Here is a 19,785-nt window from a genome sequence, read left to right on the forward strand (position 1 = left end):
CCAATGTGGTATCCGAAGGTTTTTAAAAGCTGATATGCCATAGGGACTTTTTAATGATGTTTGTACTTACTCTTCTGAATAGCAATTGAAATGCTCAAACTCAACTTGTTAAAAATACATTGTAGGATGTAGACATTTCCTCAGAGATATTTTCCTTTCTATATCCTTTTTTACAATTCTGAAAATGTGCCAATTTCCCAGGTCTCCTCAGCCCTACACAGTAGGCAAGGGAACAGGTGTCACCAGAAGGTATCACCTGGGGAAACATCAGAAGAGGATGAGCAGAAAGAGACTAACACAGTATGAGCACAAGGATTTCTTTCTCACAGGCAACTCTATGTAGATCTTGCTACAAAAGAAAAGTGCATTTCATCATCCCTCTAGTTCCTTCACTGCTATTGTGATGTTTACATGTGATTCCTAATTACCTCTCTTTTCAGCTTGGCTTCAATATCTTTCACCATCTGTACTATCTATTATCTAATGTGCCATGAAGTCTAATGTCCAATATCTACTCTCAATGCTTGAGACAAACTAGTCAATCTCTCAGTTGGATTCTACATTACTTATGATGTACTCTGTTCTGTCTGAAAAGATCCCCTTTCTGGAATGTACTCATCCAAATTCTTTCCATTTTTTAGGTTTCAACACAAGAAATCCCTTGCTTGAATGAACTACATATTGTGAGAGAAATTGTAGCCATTAAAAACAAATTCTATAAAGTTGGGCATGTACTTTTTATGGTCTAATCCTGAACTCCATAACCTCATATTCAAATTTTTTACAAAAAGCCTAAGCATTGGGTTTGATTTTTGTCTCAGATTCTTTTCTCCTCAGTGAATAATTTTAAGCCTTAGCCATCATTGCCAGTTATACAGTCATACAGTCAAAACTTCTGTCTTATACCTTATTGCACTTGTTCCTTGTGGTGTTGGGAAAGTAATAACAATGTCATTCCCCTTTAGAAAACTGAATTATAAACATCATCATCCTCTGTTCAGAAATTAAGAAGTTTGTGTATATTATATATTTTACATAATACTATCAACTATATTCCTGGAAGTACTACCAGAGAATGAATCATTTCATGCATAAATTTAATTAAAAATTATATTGAGTTCTATCATATTCTGGGTCCTGCTCTAAGCTCAGTGAACTGTAGTATTGTGTCTATTTTCATTCTTTCACACATGACTTCAATTTTCCCAACACCATTTATTGAAAAAATGTTTCTATTTCCATGTTTGCTTTTGGTTCCTTTGTCATAAGTTAGTTTTCCATGCATATGCAGGTTATTTTTCTGGGTTCTCAATTCTTGTCAGTTTTAAATCCAGTACCATGCTTTTGGTTACTATCTCTTTGTCATATAGTTTGAAATTGGAGTGTGTGATACTTTCACTTTATCTCCTTTATCTCAGGAATGTTTTTGTTTTGTGGAGTCTTTTATAGTTCCAAATAAACTTCATAAATTTTTGTTCAAGTTTTTGTAGAAATTTAAAGACATTGTTCCACTGCCTTTTCAAATGTGTAGCTCTGATGAGAACTCTAAATCAATCTGTCTTCATTTCTATGTACATAATGTCTTCTTTCCTATGACTGCTTCAATTTTTCATGTTTGTTTTCAGTCTTTCTGTCTGTATGTATCTATGTATATAGTGTAGTCTATGAAATTTTTTATCACATAGTTAGATTCAATTCCTGAACACCGCATTTGATATGCAAAGCTATTTCATCACCACAAAGAAGATTCCTTGTCTTACCCCTTAAGAGTAAAACATTCCCATCTACCTAAGCCTTGGCACCAGTGATTTTTCTCTGTAACTATAAATTTGTCACTCCAAGGTTCCTATGTAAATAAAATCTACAGTATGTGATTCTTCGATATTGACTTTTCATTTCATATATTTACCTGAGATCTACTCAGGTTGTCACATGTATTAACAAGTTGGTTTTTTCAATTGATCATTATGATTCCTTTGTACAAATACCTTACAATCTATCTATTCCCCTGTTACCATATGGAATATATGGATTGTTTCCTGTTTTTAGCTATTACAACTAAAACCTCTATGAATACTTGCGTACAAATTTTTGAGTGAATATTAAAATTATATTTGTTACAAATATCCAAGAGGGAAATCATTTGGCATATGCTAAGTGTATGTTCAACACTATATTTATAACTCTTTCTAAACTCTTTTCCTGAGTGGTCATATCATGTACATTTTTACCAACAATGTATTAGTGATTCAGTTTCTCAATATCCCTGCCAGTGTTGGTGCTTTCACTATTTTTTTTTTTTTTTAGCCATTCTAAGAGATGCATCATGGCATCTCATCATGATTTTATTTTTCTTTTTGTAACAAATAATAATTTTGAAGATCTTTTAAAGTTCTTTTTGATAGTAATATCTTCATTAGTAAATTATCCATTAGTCCTTTTTACATTTCATAATCTGTTTGTTTAATAAACATTGACATTCTGCAGAAAGTATATAGGGTTTTTCAAGTTATTAAATTAAAGACCATGTTTTCACAAGCTTTCATGCAATGTCAATTTAGAAATGTATTAAAACTAGAACTAATAAACATAAATGAGAAAAACAAAGCATAAATTTAGTTGTTATTGCTCTTAGATATAATACACCTACAAAATCTTACTCAGATAGCTATACGAGCATGTAAATGGTTACCCTAAATGTGTGTCCTTATTGCATCAGGGGTTAAAAAAATACAAGGTTTACCAATTAGTGGCAACCCACAGACTATACTCTGTTTTTGCTTATTTATATGTTACTCAGTGCATCTCTCCCGGTGACCTGACAACCCAGCTAGAGACTGTCTACGGAGATGAAACTAGATCACTGGTCCCACTGCCTCTGTTTCTCACCTCCAGCCAACTTTCCATTCCAACATTTCTTTTTTTTTAAAGATTTATTTATTTATTTAAACAAGAACCGTGGTTCAGGCCAGATGCGCGGGAGGGTGAGAGGATTCACCAAAGACAGAGCGGGGAACAGAACAGGCAGACTGACGAAATACACTGCTGAGGGGAGCAGTGGGCGAGACAGGAGAGGTCTGCCACACAGTGTGGGATTCTTGCCTGCCAGCCGGGATCAAACACACACTACAAAGGCTGTGGACAGCCTCACAGCATGGTGCTCAACCGTCTGTGCCACCTGGGGAGGCCCCCATTCCAACAGTTCTTTGTGCAAGTCTCTGGTCTAAGTTTCATCATTATCAATACAAATATTTTTTTTTATTTTTGCAGTTGTACCTTCTATTTACATTCCCATCCCTGAAAATTCCCTTACACATGAAGTTAGTCATTCTATATTTTTGAAGCAGTTTCTACATATTTTCAAAGTAATACTGATGATACTATGTGATAATACCCATTTTGGCTGAAGTTTGTTTGGTTTGGTTTTTGTGTTTTGAGGAGCAAAGACTCAGTTTAATTGATGGTTGACTAGATCAGTGATTAAAAGAAAATGGGTTTACTCTCAACTTCCCAGGGTTTTTGAAGGACTGGTTCCTGCATTGTCCAAAAGACTAATAATTTAACTGAATGTTGTAGATAGATTGAACAGGATCTGGACCTGCTGACAAACATGGGTTTGGAGATTTGAGGACTGCTCCCTCTTATTTTGGTGTTGCAATCCTCTTTTCCTCTTCATAACAATTTAAGTACTTCTAAATGAGACTAATGAGTTGGGGAGGTTTATATATTTCCAAAAAATAGTGTAATGGTTTTAGGATAAAGAACATTTTCCCACATGGGAGGGCAGACATTCCTAGAAGGGTATGGGACAAAAGACTGGTGCACAAAGTAAAGGAGTTCAGTCCTAAGTAGAACTTCAGGGTGGAAAATGATGAATTTTTTATAGCAAAATAAATCACCTTGCGATGATTTGGCTAACCTCAGCTTGTCAAAAGAGCAGTAGGAATGAAGGATACCTATGGTAAGTCCCAGACACAGGTGAAAGGAGGTAGGATATTGAATGTTTTTGGGTATTAGCTGTTTCCTCAATGGAATATGAGAGTGTAGATGCCTCAGAATTGTTCTGTTAAGGGATGGGGAGAAAAGAGTTCAAGATGCCTATATTGTACAATCCCAAATATACTAAATTCCAGAAAATTATAAAAAAATCTTATCAGTTTTGTATACCTAGATAATCACTAAGTCAAAGTAATCATTTCCCTGCTTATTATTTTCTCCTTCAATTTAGTGTTCTTTTTCAAATGTAACTCAAAGTTTATTTTAATTAGAAAGTGCCTGCTGTCATCTTCTGACCACAATTAGTACATGAGCTAATTGTTCTGAATGCTGAATATTCCTAGGAAAGCAAGGAAAGCCAGAGGACACCATGGAATAGATTCCCCTTTGGGAAGACAACCTGGCTTTAATGAGTCATCTGACTCTACAAGTCATTGTTGCACAGCAAACCCAAGAAACTTTTCCTCAAAGGAACAAACAATATCACCCCTAGGGAATTTGCCATTTTCTACTAGAGCCATCCTTTCCATCCCATTACACACACAAAGACACACATGCCTATCCTGACAGCATGCATGTAACTATGTTCCTTAGCTGTGGGGAGCATTCAATGGGTCATATCAAGAAGTGCTCAGTCCACAACAACCCATTAAACTAACAGAGAAGACCAGCTTTAGAAAGCTCTCTTTGGAATTAAGTATCAACATTCTGGCTTTGAATAGTGAGTGCAATATTCATGGATTTTTAAAAATAATTTATATTTTTATGTGTTCAATTAGAAATTGAAAAAAATATTCTCTCTCACCCACTTTAACTCTTCTCTCCTTGGGAACTGTGGCCTCAACAATAGATGCCCTGCAGAACTCTGGGCTCCAAACCAGGCTGCCCAGAATTCCCAGGGGCGGTGTGTATGGTCTCAATGAACCGAAGCCACCAATAAACTTTGTACCTGGAAGTAGGGAAAGAGAATGAGGAGAAAACCACCTGGTACTCAGACTGGAAGAGGCCACAGTGTTATTGATCATCAAAAGTGCCCCATACATAGAGAGGAATATTTGAGAGTCAGAATCCTGGACCCTAGAGGAGAAGCAGGACTAAGAAGCCAAAATCAAGAATTATGGAAAAACTCAGGTGGCTACTGGAGAGGAAGGGAAGGAAAGAATCAGCATATTATGTATCTGAATGGAATAGTTCAGAACTAAGAATGCATTAGATACTGTACTTCCTGCCTTACTTTAGATTTGTTGTCTAATTTTTCTGATACGTATTGAAATAAAATTTAAATTATGTTTATATGATAACGTAGGAGGTTATATATTATATATACTTATATTTATGTATTGCATTACACTTACATTATATAATGAAAACCTACCAACATTTCATTTGTACTTAACAAAAAATATTTCCTTAGTGCTTACGCACAACCAAACATGTTTGAATATTTTTCAAGGAGCTTTGCCTTAAATCTCACAACAAAGGTACATCATAGGGACAATCATTCCCATTTTACAAAGGAAAAAGTGAGAATTAGAGATATTTTTGTCATGACAGGTTAAAAGAATTGGCTAGTGTGAGGCCTCCGACCTGAGCCTTCTGTCTCCAGTCTCACATAGGGTCAGCACTGAAGCTCATGTATTGTTCATAGTGAAAACAGGGGCGGCCCCACTGAATTCTACTTGAGGCAGAAGGCAAAGAGCAAATACTGTTCAGTGCTTGATCCCATTCTCAGACCAGAAAGAAAAGTGATTGCACCATGACACTCATGGGCATCAACTCATAAGCTTAAAAAGTTTATCTGATAGAGTTAAAGCCAGTAGTAGTAAGCTGCTTGTCACAAGAGTGACTTATATGAATTATGAAGATCAATGAAGGAAGAGACCAAAATGCGTTCCTAATGAGCTGCAGGTTCTCAAGTATTGGTTACTGAGAACCAATGACTCAAATTAACAATGAACTCAAAGAGCTATGTCTCACTGTTGGAAATAATAAATACTTTCAAATTCTAAAGTAAGACAGAATTTTTTAAGATTATATTTGAAGACATTTTGTACTGAAATTTAGTATTCATGGTGTTTGAAACTTGAAGATCTCAACTAATGTTGCTATCAGAGAGTTGGGTTTTTATGATAATGAGAATCAATAACATTGGGCAGAAAATCTCAGTATCATGTAACAAGCCTCTAAAAGCACAAACATGCTACGGAATCCTGTGTAAGGAGATATGCTCAGAAAGTAATTATATGTAGATTTTGAATCTCCATGAATACTATAGTAAGGAGTTTTACATATATGCCATCCATCTTTTCAGCATTTCTGTTATAAAGACTACTCAGAAAATTGGGAAATATTGTATGATACCATTAAGTGAAAATGTAAATTATAAAATGGAATATACAATAGGATCACAATATGTAAATACCATGTACAGATGTCCCAAAATTAGCATAAATCAAAATGGATTGTGAGGCACTAAGATTAAAGATTTGTAGGTGACTCTTTAGCTGTTAATTATATGTAAAAATTAAAAGAAATGCATGCCAAAAGAGTTTGTAAATCTATAGAACTTACCTGAAGGGATTGTTATTTACTTAATAGAAAGAAAATATATGCGTAAGTGAAATTTTATAATATTTGAAAGAAATGTTTAAATACTGTTTTCAGACTTTTGCTTTCTCATTCTGATTAGTATGACTTTTATAATTTTCACTGAATCTTAAGTACTCCCTGAAATCACTGTCTTGGACTGCAGTGCTCTCTCTGGGCCTTCTTGTATTGTATGCCATTAATTTTCAAGACACCCTCAAAACACACAACTCAGTGGGAAAGCATGGAGAAAGTGCTAAGCTCTTTAATGAAAGTGTAAACACTGAAAGTGTAGTAAACACTGAGCACTCAAATATTTCCATTACTCCAAATCATGAAGATACACTTAACTTAGAATATAAAATATACTGCTTTTGAATTATCTTAAGAAATATACATAGGAATAAAATTATTTTAGAAATGTATCATAGTTGGTGATATTACATAGTTGGTGAGGATATCTCTCTGGTGTTTAATTCAATATGTGGTATTAATATTGTGATAGTAAAATGCTTGCACAGTTAATTGTCAAAAGCTACTGAATAATTGAATTAAGGTCTAGTAACTCAATGCAACGTTGTACAGTATCAATGATTATGTTTGTGAGGAACTATACTGTGATAAAATTCTTACAAAATGCAAAGTAAAAATAACAGTATTAAATTTATCTACAATGTTAAAAATGCTATATTAAGTATATACAAAGGGAAAAATTCCTGGAAAGATGTTACTAAATTTGTAATAGTTGACATATGTGATAGGAGTCAGATTTGGGAGATATGTTTCTTTCAAATTTTCAAGTACTTTTTTCCAATATGGTTATATAATCTTTGTTTAGAAACAAAATAAGCTATTACCTTATTTATACTACTATTACAGATTTCTATGCACTGATAATATCTTCATTGCCTTATCTCTACCAGACCTGGTTTCTCTGGACAGGAAACCTAAACTATTCATCTCTGATTTGCACTGCTGTTCATTATACCAGTCAGGTATTAATTTATTAAACGAATTCTTCTTTGGCTAATTTTATTCCCAAGCACGAGATACTGGAGTAGGGAGTAAAGCATACAGTTGTTGAGAAGAATACGTACTAAATGGGGAAAGTGAAATGTCAGCAAGAAAGCAGAAAAACATGACCCAGAGTGAACAGTGACAATCTATATGTCTTCAAAACAACACAAAGGAAGGTTACCTGACGAACTCTTAACAAGTCAGATAATGCTTTTGGGCAAAATTAATCTTGAAAGATGAGTAGAAACCACCCAGGTTAATGAAAATGGGAGATAGAAGCCATCCAACCAGGAGGAAAAAAAAAAAAAGTGGAACAGGCAAGAATAGAATCAATCAGAACAGAATAGGGTGCATTTAAAGGTCTCTAAACAGCTCAGGATGATTGGATCAGTGCAATGTTAGAAAGAAAAGCCCTAGAAAGGGAAAGCGTAGTACTCAGGGACTGTATCTGGGAGTGAAGTGTGCTGTGCTAAACGGTTAAGCTTCATTTTGAAGACATGAGGAAGACAGACTTAAAAGGATCCCTTAGCATCATCTATTTTTACCACGGCAAGAGATCACTTAGGAAGATGTATTGTGAACAACAAGAGGTAAGGCAGAGAGTAAACAGATTTTTAAAAATGAAGCAGAAAAATGACCAGGGCATACACTAACGTAAGGACACTAAGATTGGCAGTGAGGATATGAAGAAACAGAACTGGGAGCTAAACTGTAGATGGAATCAGTAGGATTTCATTAGATATGATACCACTCGGAAGAAGGCTGGGATGACTCCCACAATTCCTACCTGAGAGATTGCGTGGGGGGTGGTGTCATTCCATAGATAACAAATAAGAGAGTGATCCAAGATTAGGAGGAATATAGTATGGAGGAGACTTAGTGTGAGATATGAGTGGGATTTCCAACTGGTGACTCCCAATAGGTAATAAAAACTATAAATTGAGATCTTGAGAGAAAGATCTTTCTTTCTATGAGTCAAGGATGGTGAATGTTCTAAAATAAATATTATATAAATAAAAGAATATAACTAAAATCACAGGGCTGGAGATTGAATCAGTGTCCTTTTGTGCAAAGAAGAAAGAGATTAAAAAAATCCTGTATAGGGCCTCCCTGGTGGCACAAGGGGTTAAGTCTCAGCACTAAGAAGCTAACCACAGCCACTGTAACATGAGTTCAATCCCTGGCCAGGGAGCTAACCCGCATGGCACAGCAGACCACTCTTGTCCTGCCTGCTGCTCCCCTCAGCAGTGTTTTTCAGTCAATTTGCCTGTTCTGCTCCCAACTCTGTCTCTGGTGAATCCTCTCACCTCCCGCACCTCTGGCCTACACCCCAGCACTTGTATGCATAAATAAGTAAAATGAATCATTGAAAAAAATTAAAAATAAATCCTGTATAATTTTGTATTTACAGGCTGGTCAGAGAAAGAAATCACTGTGGATGGGTCTGAGAAACAACCAGATAAAGGCAGCAATGTGTAGAAAAAGAGCATAAACCAAATGAATATTTGCATTTCTTTCAACAGGAGCAATTCACAGAGGAGATGGAGGGTGGAAACCACACCAGCGTGACAGAGTTCATCCTCTTGGGGTTAACAAAGGATCCTATACTTTGTGTTATCTTATTTGTAATATTTCTAGCAGTCTATATTGTTATGTTAGCAGGCAATATCAGCATAATCATATTAATAAGAACGTGTTCCCAGCTGCACACCCCAATGTACTTCTTCCTCAGTCATTTGGCTTTTGTTGACATTGGGTGCTCCACATCAGTCATGCCTGTCATGCTTATAGGGTTACTCAGACATAGAATGGCCCTCCCTGTGGCTGGCTGTGAGGTCCAGCTTTGTTCTATGGTCATGTTTGGGTCAGTTGATTGCTTTCTGCTGGCTGCCATGGCCTATGATCGCTATGTGGCCATCTGCTTGCCCCTGCTCTACTCCACCTACATGTCTTCTTGCCTCTGTAGCCTCTTAGTGGGAGTTTCCTACATAGGTGGGTGTTTGAATTCTTGGTCATTTGGCAGCTGTTTACTGAAGCTGTCTTTTTGTGGCCCAAATGAGATAGACCACTTTTTCTGTGATTTTGCCCCTTTAGTGAAACTTTCCTGTTCCGATGTCTCCATTATTCAAATTATCCCTTCCATCACTTCCGGATCCATCCTTATGGTTACAGTGTTTGTCATGGTTCTCTCTTACGTCTTCATCCTCAACACCATTCTGAAGATGCGCTCCACAGAAGGACGACACAAGGCCTTCTCCACCTGCACCTCCCACCTCACAGCCGTCACTCTCTACTATGGAACCATTACTATCATATACGTCTTGCCCAAATCCAGCTACTCAACTGATCAGAACAAAGTGATATCTCTGTTCTACACACTGCTGGTCCCCATGTTGAATCCCCTCATTTACAGTCTGAGAAACAAAAATGTCAAGGAGGCTCTGAAAAAGGCAACTATCAGAAGATATTCTTAGTATCCATTCCTCCAATTGCAGTAGACCTGTAAAGTTTTTGTTGTCAATATCACAGTTAGGACTACCAAATTTTGCTTAACTGGCTACTTAAAATCATGTTTCTATTAATTCTCACTTTTAGACACTTACAAAACAATGGGTAAATATACCTTGATTCAGTGATAGTGATGGTAAAAATTATTGCTAATTTTGAACACCTATAGGTGCTAAATGCTATGTTTATTCACCAAACAATAATTTGGACTTTACTATGCTAAGTACTTATTACTAAGAACAGTAGATATCTAGACTGTAATTTTCTTAGTATTACAGAGGAAGTCATATGATTTTAAGGCACTATTCTAAGCACATTTCATATTAAGTGCTTTATTTCTTACAAATATTCTATTAATTCATACTATTATCTCTACATTACAGGTCAATCACCTGGAGCACAACGACATTAGAAGTTACCCAAAATCATGGTGATAGGAAATTGTAAGACCAGTGTTTGAATCTTATAGTCTAGATACAAAACAACTGTGTTTCTCCATTTAATTGTCACAGCATTTTGATGATCGAGTAGTATAAATTTCCCTTGATTTACAGATTAGAATACAGGGTCTTAGAGAGATTTAATAGGTTTTTTTTTTTTTTCCTCAGAGATATGAGGATGCAAGTCCACAAGTTACTGATCTAGGGTATATGAATAGGATAACAAAGACCAGATTTTACTTTATACCAGTGTTTTGAAAAAAATTGTACCCACGATAGTTCTAGGTTGTGATGCTTCTAAAACAAGGATGACCACGGGAAAGCTGAACTGATTCCCATCTTTTAGGAAATCAGGTTTGGAAACCACACTCACATGATTTGTTGGGAAGACTATCCATATTTAAACACATACTAAAAACAATTTATCCACTTATCATTATGTATAACTATCTTTATTTGGGGGCGGGAATTACAAAGGGCATCTTTAAATTCTAAGTACTGCATTTAATGTATAACCAGATTTCCATTGTCTGCTTTATAAAGAATAAAATCTGTTAAAAATATAAATCCTGTAAAAATTGCACTAAAAGTACTTATTGTAATGATCTACCCACATTTACATCAGTACAATGGACCAAAAATGGTAAGGAGAGAATTTCTGAGGCCCAGCTCTAAGCATTACAAAAGCACCTGCTTAAAGCCTTTGAAAGAAAGACCTTTATCATGAAAATCTTTGTCTCAGTGCCACGGCATGAGAGAAATGAAGATTGAGAGATTAAAGGGAAAAATATAGGAAGGCTACTGACTTTTGCGTGTTGATTTTGTATCCTGCCACTTTACTGAACTGATTGATGAGTTGAATTAGTTTTTCTGTGGAGTTTTTGGGGTTCTCTATATATATTATCATATCATCTGCAAAGAGTGATAGTTTGACTTCTTCTTTTCCTATTTGGATTCCTTGGATGTCTTTCTCTTGTCTTATTGCTCTGGCTAGGACTTCCAGTATTATATTGAAAAGCAGTGGTGAAAGTGGACATCCTTGTCTTGTTCCAGATCTTAATGGAATTGCTTTCAGCTTTTCACCATTGAGAATGATACTGGCTGTTGGCTTGTCATAGATGGCCTTTATGATGTTGAGGTACGTTCCTTGTATCCCAAGAATTTCAAGGGCTTTTATCATGAATGGGTGTTTTATATCAAAGACATCTTTACAGACACATCACCCAAAGCAGTGATAGTGAAGGCAAAGATCAACAGCTGGGACTACATCAAATTAAAGAGCTTCTGCACAGCAAAAGAGACAATAACAAAAACAAAGAGAAACCCCACCAACTGGGAGAAAATTTTTGCACACAACACTAATGATAAAGGACTGATCACAAAAATCTGCAAAGAGCTGATGAGACTCAACAACAACAAAGAAAATAATCCAGTCAAAAAATGGACAGAGGAACTAAAAAGAAACTTCTCTGAAGAGGAAATGCGAATGGCCAACAGGCATATGAAAAAATGTTCAACATCACTTGCAATTAGGGAAATGCAAATCAAAACTACCATGAGATACCATCTTACACCAGTGAGAATGGCACATATTAAAAAAACTAGCAACAACAAATGTTGGCGAGGTTGTGGAGAAAAAGGAACTCTTCTGCACTGTTGGTGGGAGTGCAAACTGGTCCAACCACTATGGAGAGCTGTGTGGAGATTTCTGGACCTACTAAACATAGAGCTTCCACAGGATCCAGCAATTCCACTCCTAGGTATTTACCCAAAGAACACAGAAACATCAATTCCAAAGAACACCTGCACCCCTATGTTTATAGCAGCACTGTTTACAATAGCTAAGCTTTGGAAACAGCCCAAATGCCCAAAAATAGATGACTGGATCAAGAAGATGTGGTACATATATACCGTGGAATATTACTCAGCATTCAAAAAAGATAAACACATGCAATTTGCAGCAACATGGATGACGCTGGAAGGGATCATGCTCAGTGAAATAAACCAAAAAGAAAAAGAAAAATACCGGATGGTCTCACTCATAGCAGGGATCTAGAAAACTTAAATAAGGGACCAGGAAAATGAATAACTATAAGAAAGTGAAAATCAAAATCAACAAAAACTATGAACCAGAGACACTTTTTTGGGGGTGGGGGGCGGGAGGGGAGGGATTGGGGTCAGAATGGGGGGATTGCAATTGTATGGGGAATATAAAAATAAAATTTATTAATTAAAAAAAAATAAAGGGAAAAATAACAAAATGGAAAAACTTATATTGTTGTTAAGTAAAAATATAGAATATATATAATATTATTGCAAATTTTAAGTGGGAAATACAAAACAAAGATTGAAAATAACAAAAATAAATTAAAACACAGCAATTACTACATAATGGGCAAAAGAAACTTTCTCTATATTTTTGCTTCTGACACAAAATGTGGTCTTTTTTCTATAGCAATTAATTGGAAAGCCAATATTTTCCAAATATCTGGACCTCAACTGGATGTCCATTTTAATTTACAGAGGACATTAATGAACTGAGGTAGTTCAGACTTCATAGTAAAGGACTCCATCCCACAAGACTTCTCCCACTGTAGACACCAATTGTATGTAATGGATCCCATCCAATATATAGTGAAAAATCATTTTATCCCAACCCTCATGAATCAAAAGTTTTTAGAAAGATACTAAAACTAGAACTACTAAACATCTAAATGAGAAAAACTAAAATACCAAAAAAACAGGCCCAGGATTTTTTAGTGTTAAGACACATAAAATAACAGACTGCTATAAAAATGAATAAATTCTTACCCTCAATTACTACTGTCTGTATCTCATCATGGGTTGTAATGTAATAATAATAATAATTAATGATATTAACTGTAATATAGTCTGCAGACCGTGTTTTGAATAACAGTGGACTTTTCTTTGTTGCTGTTTACTGATATTATTTCATGGACTTCTTCCTACTGCCTGATGTCCTCAGATGAAGACATAGTTTTGTGTACAGAGGTGGAATTAGATCCCTGGTGACACTGATTATTGTGCCCATCTCCAGATGAGGTTCCATTCCACAAGTTCTTTGTGCTTGTCCCTGGAGTAAGATTTATCAGGATCCTTGCAAATAAATCATTTGTTAGCATCCAGACCTTTCATTTAAGCTCCCTTCCCTGAAAAGGTCCTTAAATGCAAAGTTAGTCATTCATTCTCCTCTCTGCTGGAGCAGCTTCTACATGCTTTCAAAGCTATACTGGGATACTGTGTGAGAAAGTCTAATTGGGTTGAAGTTTGTTTGGCTTTGTTTTATGTTTTGAGGGGCCAGGACTCAGTTTAGTTGATAAGTTGAATAAATCAATGATTAAATGAAAGATGGTTTACCCTCAGTTTTTCAGGGCCTACAGGTATTGGTAATTGCCACTGTCCAAAAAGACTGGTAATTTTTTTTTTTTTTTAGTATTCTTGTTATTCTCCTTGTAGAAAAATGATACAAAATTGCCATGTGAAGACATGATAAATGACAATTCACCCTAAAAAAATGTGCACACTGTAGTAAAATAATGAAAATATTTTGTGACTTTTTCTGGATTTTATAATGTTTCTCACTACATGGGATGTTTTAATAAGTGACAATTGTCATAATTTATTAATTTTATTTTGTTAATTGAGAAAATTTTACTGAAAGATGATTAGTTTACATTGTTGTTATTATTTTGGAAGTATAGGATCTCCCAATTCAGGTTTAGTAATCCCAATGCCCCCAACACTAACATACCCATAGTCCTCCACCATAGTCCATTGTGCTCCCTCCACACCCTGTCTCATCTGTCTCCTTCCTCCTCAGTTCTATCAAGCGCTGGTTTTAGAGTTGTTTCTTTGTCTGATCCTTTGTTTGGATTTCCATTATTCTCTATATAAATGACACTATCTGATACTTATCTTTCTCCTTCTGGTTTTATCACTTAACATATTCCCTTCCAGCTCCATCCATGTTGCCACTAATGGCAGGAGTGTATTTTCTATGATCAATGAGTAGCTCTCTATTGTTTATATATACCACATCTTGATCCATTCATCTGTTTTGACACATATAAGTTGTTTTCATATTTTAGCTATTGTACAGATTGCTTCAATAAACATAGGAGTGCAGAGTTTCTTTTGAATTAGTGGCTGTATGTTCTTTAGGTAGATTATATGATCGATCCTTTTTTAATCTTTTGAGAAACCTTCATGTTTTTTTCCACAGGAGTTGGACCAGTCTACATTCTCACCAACAGTGTAAGAGAGCTACTTTTCTCCTCACCAATGCCAGCATTTGTTGTTTCTGGACTTTCTGAGATTTGAGATAGGCCGTTCTCACAATGTGAGGTGATAACTCATTGTGGTTTTATTTGCATTTCCTGATGACAAGTGATAACGAATACTTTTTTGTGTGTGCCTATTGAGCATCTGTATGTCTTCTTCAGAGAATGCTTATTAGCTCTTTGCCCATTTTTTGATTGGTTTATTTGTTTTACTTTTGTTGAGTTGTATGAGCTCTTTGTAGATCTTTGATATCACTCCCTTGTCAGATGTATGGTATGCAACTATTTTTTCCATTCAGTAGGCTGGGTTTTTTTTTTTTTTTTCATTTTAGTTATAGATTCCTTCAATGTGTAGATGCTTTTTAGTTTGATGTGGTCAATTATTTATGTTGTCTTTTGTTATGCTGGCCTTTGGGGGAAAATCCAAAAAGGCATCACTGAAGCTTATGTCTTGATTATTTTATGTATGTTTTCTTTCATTGCATTTTATGGTTTTAGGTCTTGCATTCAAATCTTTTATCCACTTACTGTTGATTTTTGTGTTTGGTGTGAGATAGGGGTCTGGTTTCATTTTTTTGCCTGTGACTGTTCAGGTTTCCCAACACCATTCATTGAAGAGGCTTTCCTCATTCCAATGTATATTTTTGGCTCCTTTGTCATACATCAACCATTCATATATGTGTGTGTTAATTTCTAGTTTCTCAATTCTATTCCATTGGTCTGTGTATCTGTTTCTGTTCCAGTACTATGCTGCATGAATTATTATAGCTTTTTAGTACAGTTTGAAATTTGCAAATGTGATACCACCACTCTTCTTTTTTGTCTGTATATACTAACTTCCAGGAAAAAATCATAAAAATGTCATTAATTTTTATCTACTCCTATACAATCACTAAGTTAAAGAAATAATTTTGCTCCTCAAATCTAATTCCCTTTTTCAATTTGACACAAGTATTGTTTTCATTAGAAAATGACTGACATCATCCTACTGACCATAATTAGTACATGGTTTAATTGCTCTGAATGTTGGATGTTTCTAGGAGACCAAGACCTCTCCTTTATTTTCTTTAAACAAGGAAGAAGGAATGCCAAAGGACACCATGGAATGTAGAGTCCCCTTTGGGAAGACAACCTGGCCTTAATGAGTCACCTGGCTCCATAAGTCATTGCTGCACAGCAAACGCAAGAAACTTTTCCTCAAAAGGGCAAACAATAGCAGCCCTAGGGAATTTGTCATTTTCTACTAGAGCCATCCTTTTCATCCCACTACACACACAAAGACACCCACACCCATCCTGACAGCATGCATGTAATTATGTTCCTTGGCCGTGGGGAGCACTCGATGGGTCATATTGTGAAGTACTCAGTCCACCACAACCCATTAAACTATCAGAGAAATTCTGCTTTATAATAAAAATCTCTTTGGAATTCAGTATCAACAATTCTGGCTCTGCATGGTGAGTGCAATATTCATGGATTTTGCTTAAATAAATTTGCTTTTAATTTCTTTGATGAGAAATTGAAAATAATAGAAACTCTGACCACTTTAACTCTTGGTCTCAATGGTATCAATAAGAGATGCCCTGCAAAATGGTCACTCTGGGCACCCAAAACAGGTTGCCCAGGATTCCCAAAGCTTGGGTACAGTAAACTATGAGAAGGAAATTAGGGAGGATCCACCTAATAATCATATTGGATGAGAATCAGAGTCCTCCGTCCTCTTTCATCACCCAAAGTGACCCAAGCACTGAAGAAAAGAATATTTTGTGAGTCAGAATCCCTGCCCAAGGTGGGCAAGCATTAATGGGATGCCACAATGAAGAGCTCAGGAAATAACCCTTGGTGCCCAGTGAAGAGGAAGAAAAGGGAAGACTCAATTGGCATATTTACTTTCCATGAAATTTTTTATTTTCAAGGCTTTTAAATATTTTGAAGGTGTTCTATGCTGATATTTATCATTTAGAGTAGATGTTTAAAAGCTTAAGAACTAAAATAATTTTACCTATATAAAATTGTGTCTCTATAAAAATTAGAATCAGTGACACTGAGCAGAAAATCTCAGTATCATGCTAAGCTGATTTTATTTTTTTCTCCTCTTCTCCCCAACATTATTCTTAAAAATAAAAAAACACAAGGAAGCAAGTATAGGTAGATATAATTAAAAATTAATCTTAGGGCCTCCCCGGTGGCACTGCGGTTGAGCGCTGGGCTGCCAAGCTGCCCGCAGCCTCTGCAGCGCGAGTTCCATCCCCGGCCGCTGGCGAGGGTCCCACATGGTGCGCAGACCTCTCCTGCTGTGCCCACTGCTCCCCTCAGCAGTGTATTTCATCAGTCTGCCTGTTCTGTTCTCACTCTGGCTCTGGTGAATTCTCTCACCCTCCCATGCTTCTGACTGTACCCAGTACTTGTATAAATAAATAAATAAATCTTTAAAAAAATAAAAACAATAGAATCTTAAAAAAAAAATCATAGATCAATTATGAAGTTCCATGAATATAATTTAAGGAGTTACACCCATTTTCTAAGCATCATTACAATTATAAAGATTTCTCGCGAGATTGGGAAATATTTATTGATCATATTAACTGAAAATTTAAATTACAAAATTAAAAAAGGAATATGACTGTACATTTTACTTACATATGCTACAAATTAAAATATCAGAATCAATTATGAGGCAATGATAAAGCTAAAAAGGTGTGATTCTTCCCTTAATTACTAATTATGGTTAAAAAATTAAATGCATGCCATAAAAAATTTATAAATTCATAGACTTCAGGGATTGTTACTTAGCTGAAATAATGAAATAATGTTTATAAGTGAAAATCTTAGTCACTAAAATATATCTGATTAATGTTTTTGATTTTATAATATTTGAATGAGATATATTAGTAATATTTTCATAGTTCTATTTTATCATTCTGATAACTACAGCTTTATTGGAGTCTTTTTATGCCCTGAAATCACTGTATTGGGCTGTGGTGATTTCTCTTTGTCTGCCTTTATTATTTGTAATTGATTATATTATCTTAGAGCTGTCTGAAATCACTGGAACTCTGCCTTTAACACAACTCTATGACAAACCATGGAGAAGATATGAACTCAACAAAACAATGAGAAACTAATAGCAGTTGGTGTTTTCATTATTGCAATCATGGAGATAATGTTACTTTAGAACACAGACCACACTTCTTTTGAATAACTGCCTTAAGAAAAATATCTAGAAACAGGATTATCTTTAAAATATGCCACTGATAATTAATTAAGGTCTAAACCACTGAATGAATTATGCACAGAGCTCAAAAATTATGTTTTTAAGAATTATAATGTGATAAAATTATATTGGTATGCAAAATAAAATCCTAGTTATCTACAAAGTTTTAAAATAAAAGTTATCTACAAAGATTTAAAATAAAAGTTATCTACAAAATTTTCAAAGTTATTATAAAATATATACAAAGGAAAAAAATCTTGGGATAGAAGTCCCAGCTGCTAAGAGTTGAAGTGTCTGATAATAGCCTTATTTGAGACAAATAATCATTTTCAGTATGCTAGTATTTATTCCAACATGGCTATGTAATATTGGTTAAAAAACAAGATATTACTTTACTTATGTTAACTTTATAGACTTTCTTTTTTACTGAACATTGCAGTATAAAATCATGTAAGTTTCCAATGTGCATGATTATAAATCTGTATACACTACTATATTCTCTGCTGAAGGTCCAAACTATTGACACCTTGTACCTGAATTTCCCATACCCTTCTTCTTTCTCTTCTGGTAACCACTAATTTTATCTTATAGCTTAAAGTTAATTTTTGTTTTATTTTGATCACTCAATTGTTTGTTTAATTATGTACCACAGAGAAGTAAAATCACATGGTGTTTGTCTTTCTTCATGTGACACTTCTGTCTCCATTGTCTTATCTCTGCAAGCCCTGCATCTTTGAAGTTTGGTTTTCCACAGCCTATTCATTACACTAACCACATATTCACTTTGTAACATGTTTTTTTTTTTAGCCCATTTCATTCCTAAGCATGAGTTATCTGTCGTACGAGATGAAACACAGAGTAACTGAGAAACTAGTAAGGAATAGTGACACATAAGCAAGCAAACCACAGAAACCATTACCCAGAATAAACAATGACACTTCTGAGATCTGGAAAAGATGATATCAAGCAAAGGCAGGGTTTTTCATTAACCATTAGAACTCAGAGAAAGTTTTGTGTAGAAATGAATCTTGATAGATGAGGAAAAGTCACACAGGGTAATGATGGTGGGAGAGGGGAGTGAGGCAAGTAGGAGACAGGGAAAATCAAATGCCAGAGAGGGTAGAGAACATTGAGGTGACACTAAATTGTACAGGAAAGTTGGATAAGTAAAAATGTTGGATGAAAATATTCTCAGGGACAAGCAAAGAATCACATATATGTGGTATAAGGTTTATGAGAAGGTATAGAATGTATGGGTCTAAAGAGGCTAGGCTTCATCTTGAAGTAGTGAGAGGAAGTAAAAAATTAAAAGAATCCATTTGACATGATATTCTTGGCAAAAAATCACTTTGGCAGAGATAATGGGAACTCTAAGAAGAAAGAGTGGAAAGTACATATACATGCAGGCAAAGAAGAGGAAAATGATCAGATACGGAGAAAACATATTTGTGGAATTTCCAAGTGGAAATCTGGACTTTGAGAGAGATCAATCTAGATGTCAAAGTGGAGAGATAAAGAAAAGACTATCTCCAAAATCACAGTGAGGGTGAATCAGCCTGCATTTTTGCAAAGAGGAAAGGAACAAATTTCCTGTCGAGCACAGGTTTATAGGCTGGGTAAAAGAAATGAGTCTGAGAAATAATCATTAAAAAACAGCAAAAAGTTTCACAAACATGGAATAAATAAATATTCACATTTCCCTCAACAGGCATCATTCACAGAG

The 19,785-nt window shown here is 35.3% G+C and overlaps 1 protein-coding gene across 1 annotated transcript; it reads left to right on the plus strand.

Moving 5' to 3' along the window:
- Positions 1 to 9,140: 9,140 nt before the first annotated feature.
- Positions 9,141 to 10,073, plus strand: LOC311177249 (olfactory receptor 5P1-like; the record flags this gene model as incomplete). The annotated part of the gene is made up of 1 exon (XM_084243107.1): positions 9,141 to 10,073. One exon carries the CDS (start codon positions 9,141 to 9,143, stop codon positions 10,071 to 10,073), a length of 933 nt encoding a protein of 310 aa, XP_084099233.1.
- Positions 10,074 to 19,785: the final 9,712 nt, after the last annotated feature.

This window comes from Talpa europaea (assembly GCF_964194135.1).
Source record: "Talpa europaea genome assembly, chromosome: 1".
In the NCBI taxonomy this organism is placed as follows: domain Eukaryota; kingdom Metazoa; phylum Chordata; class Mammalia; order Eulipotyphla; family Talpidae; genus Talpa; species Talpa europaea.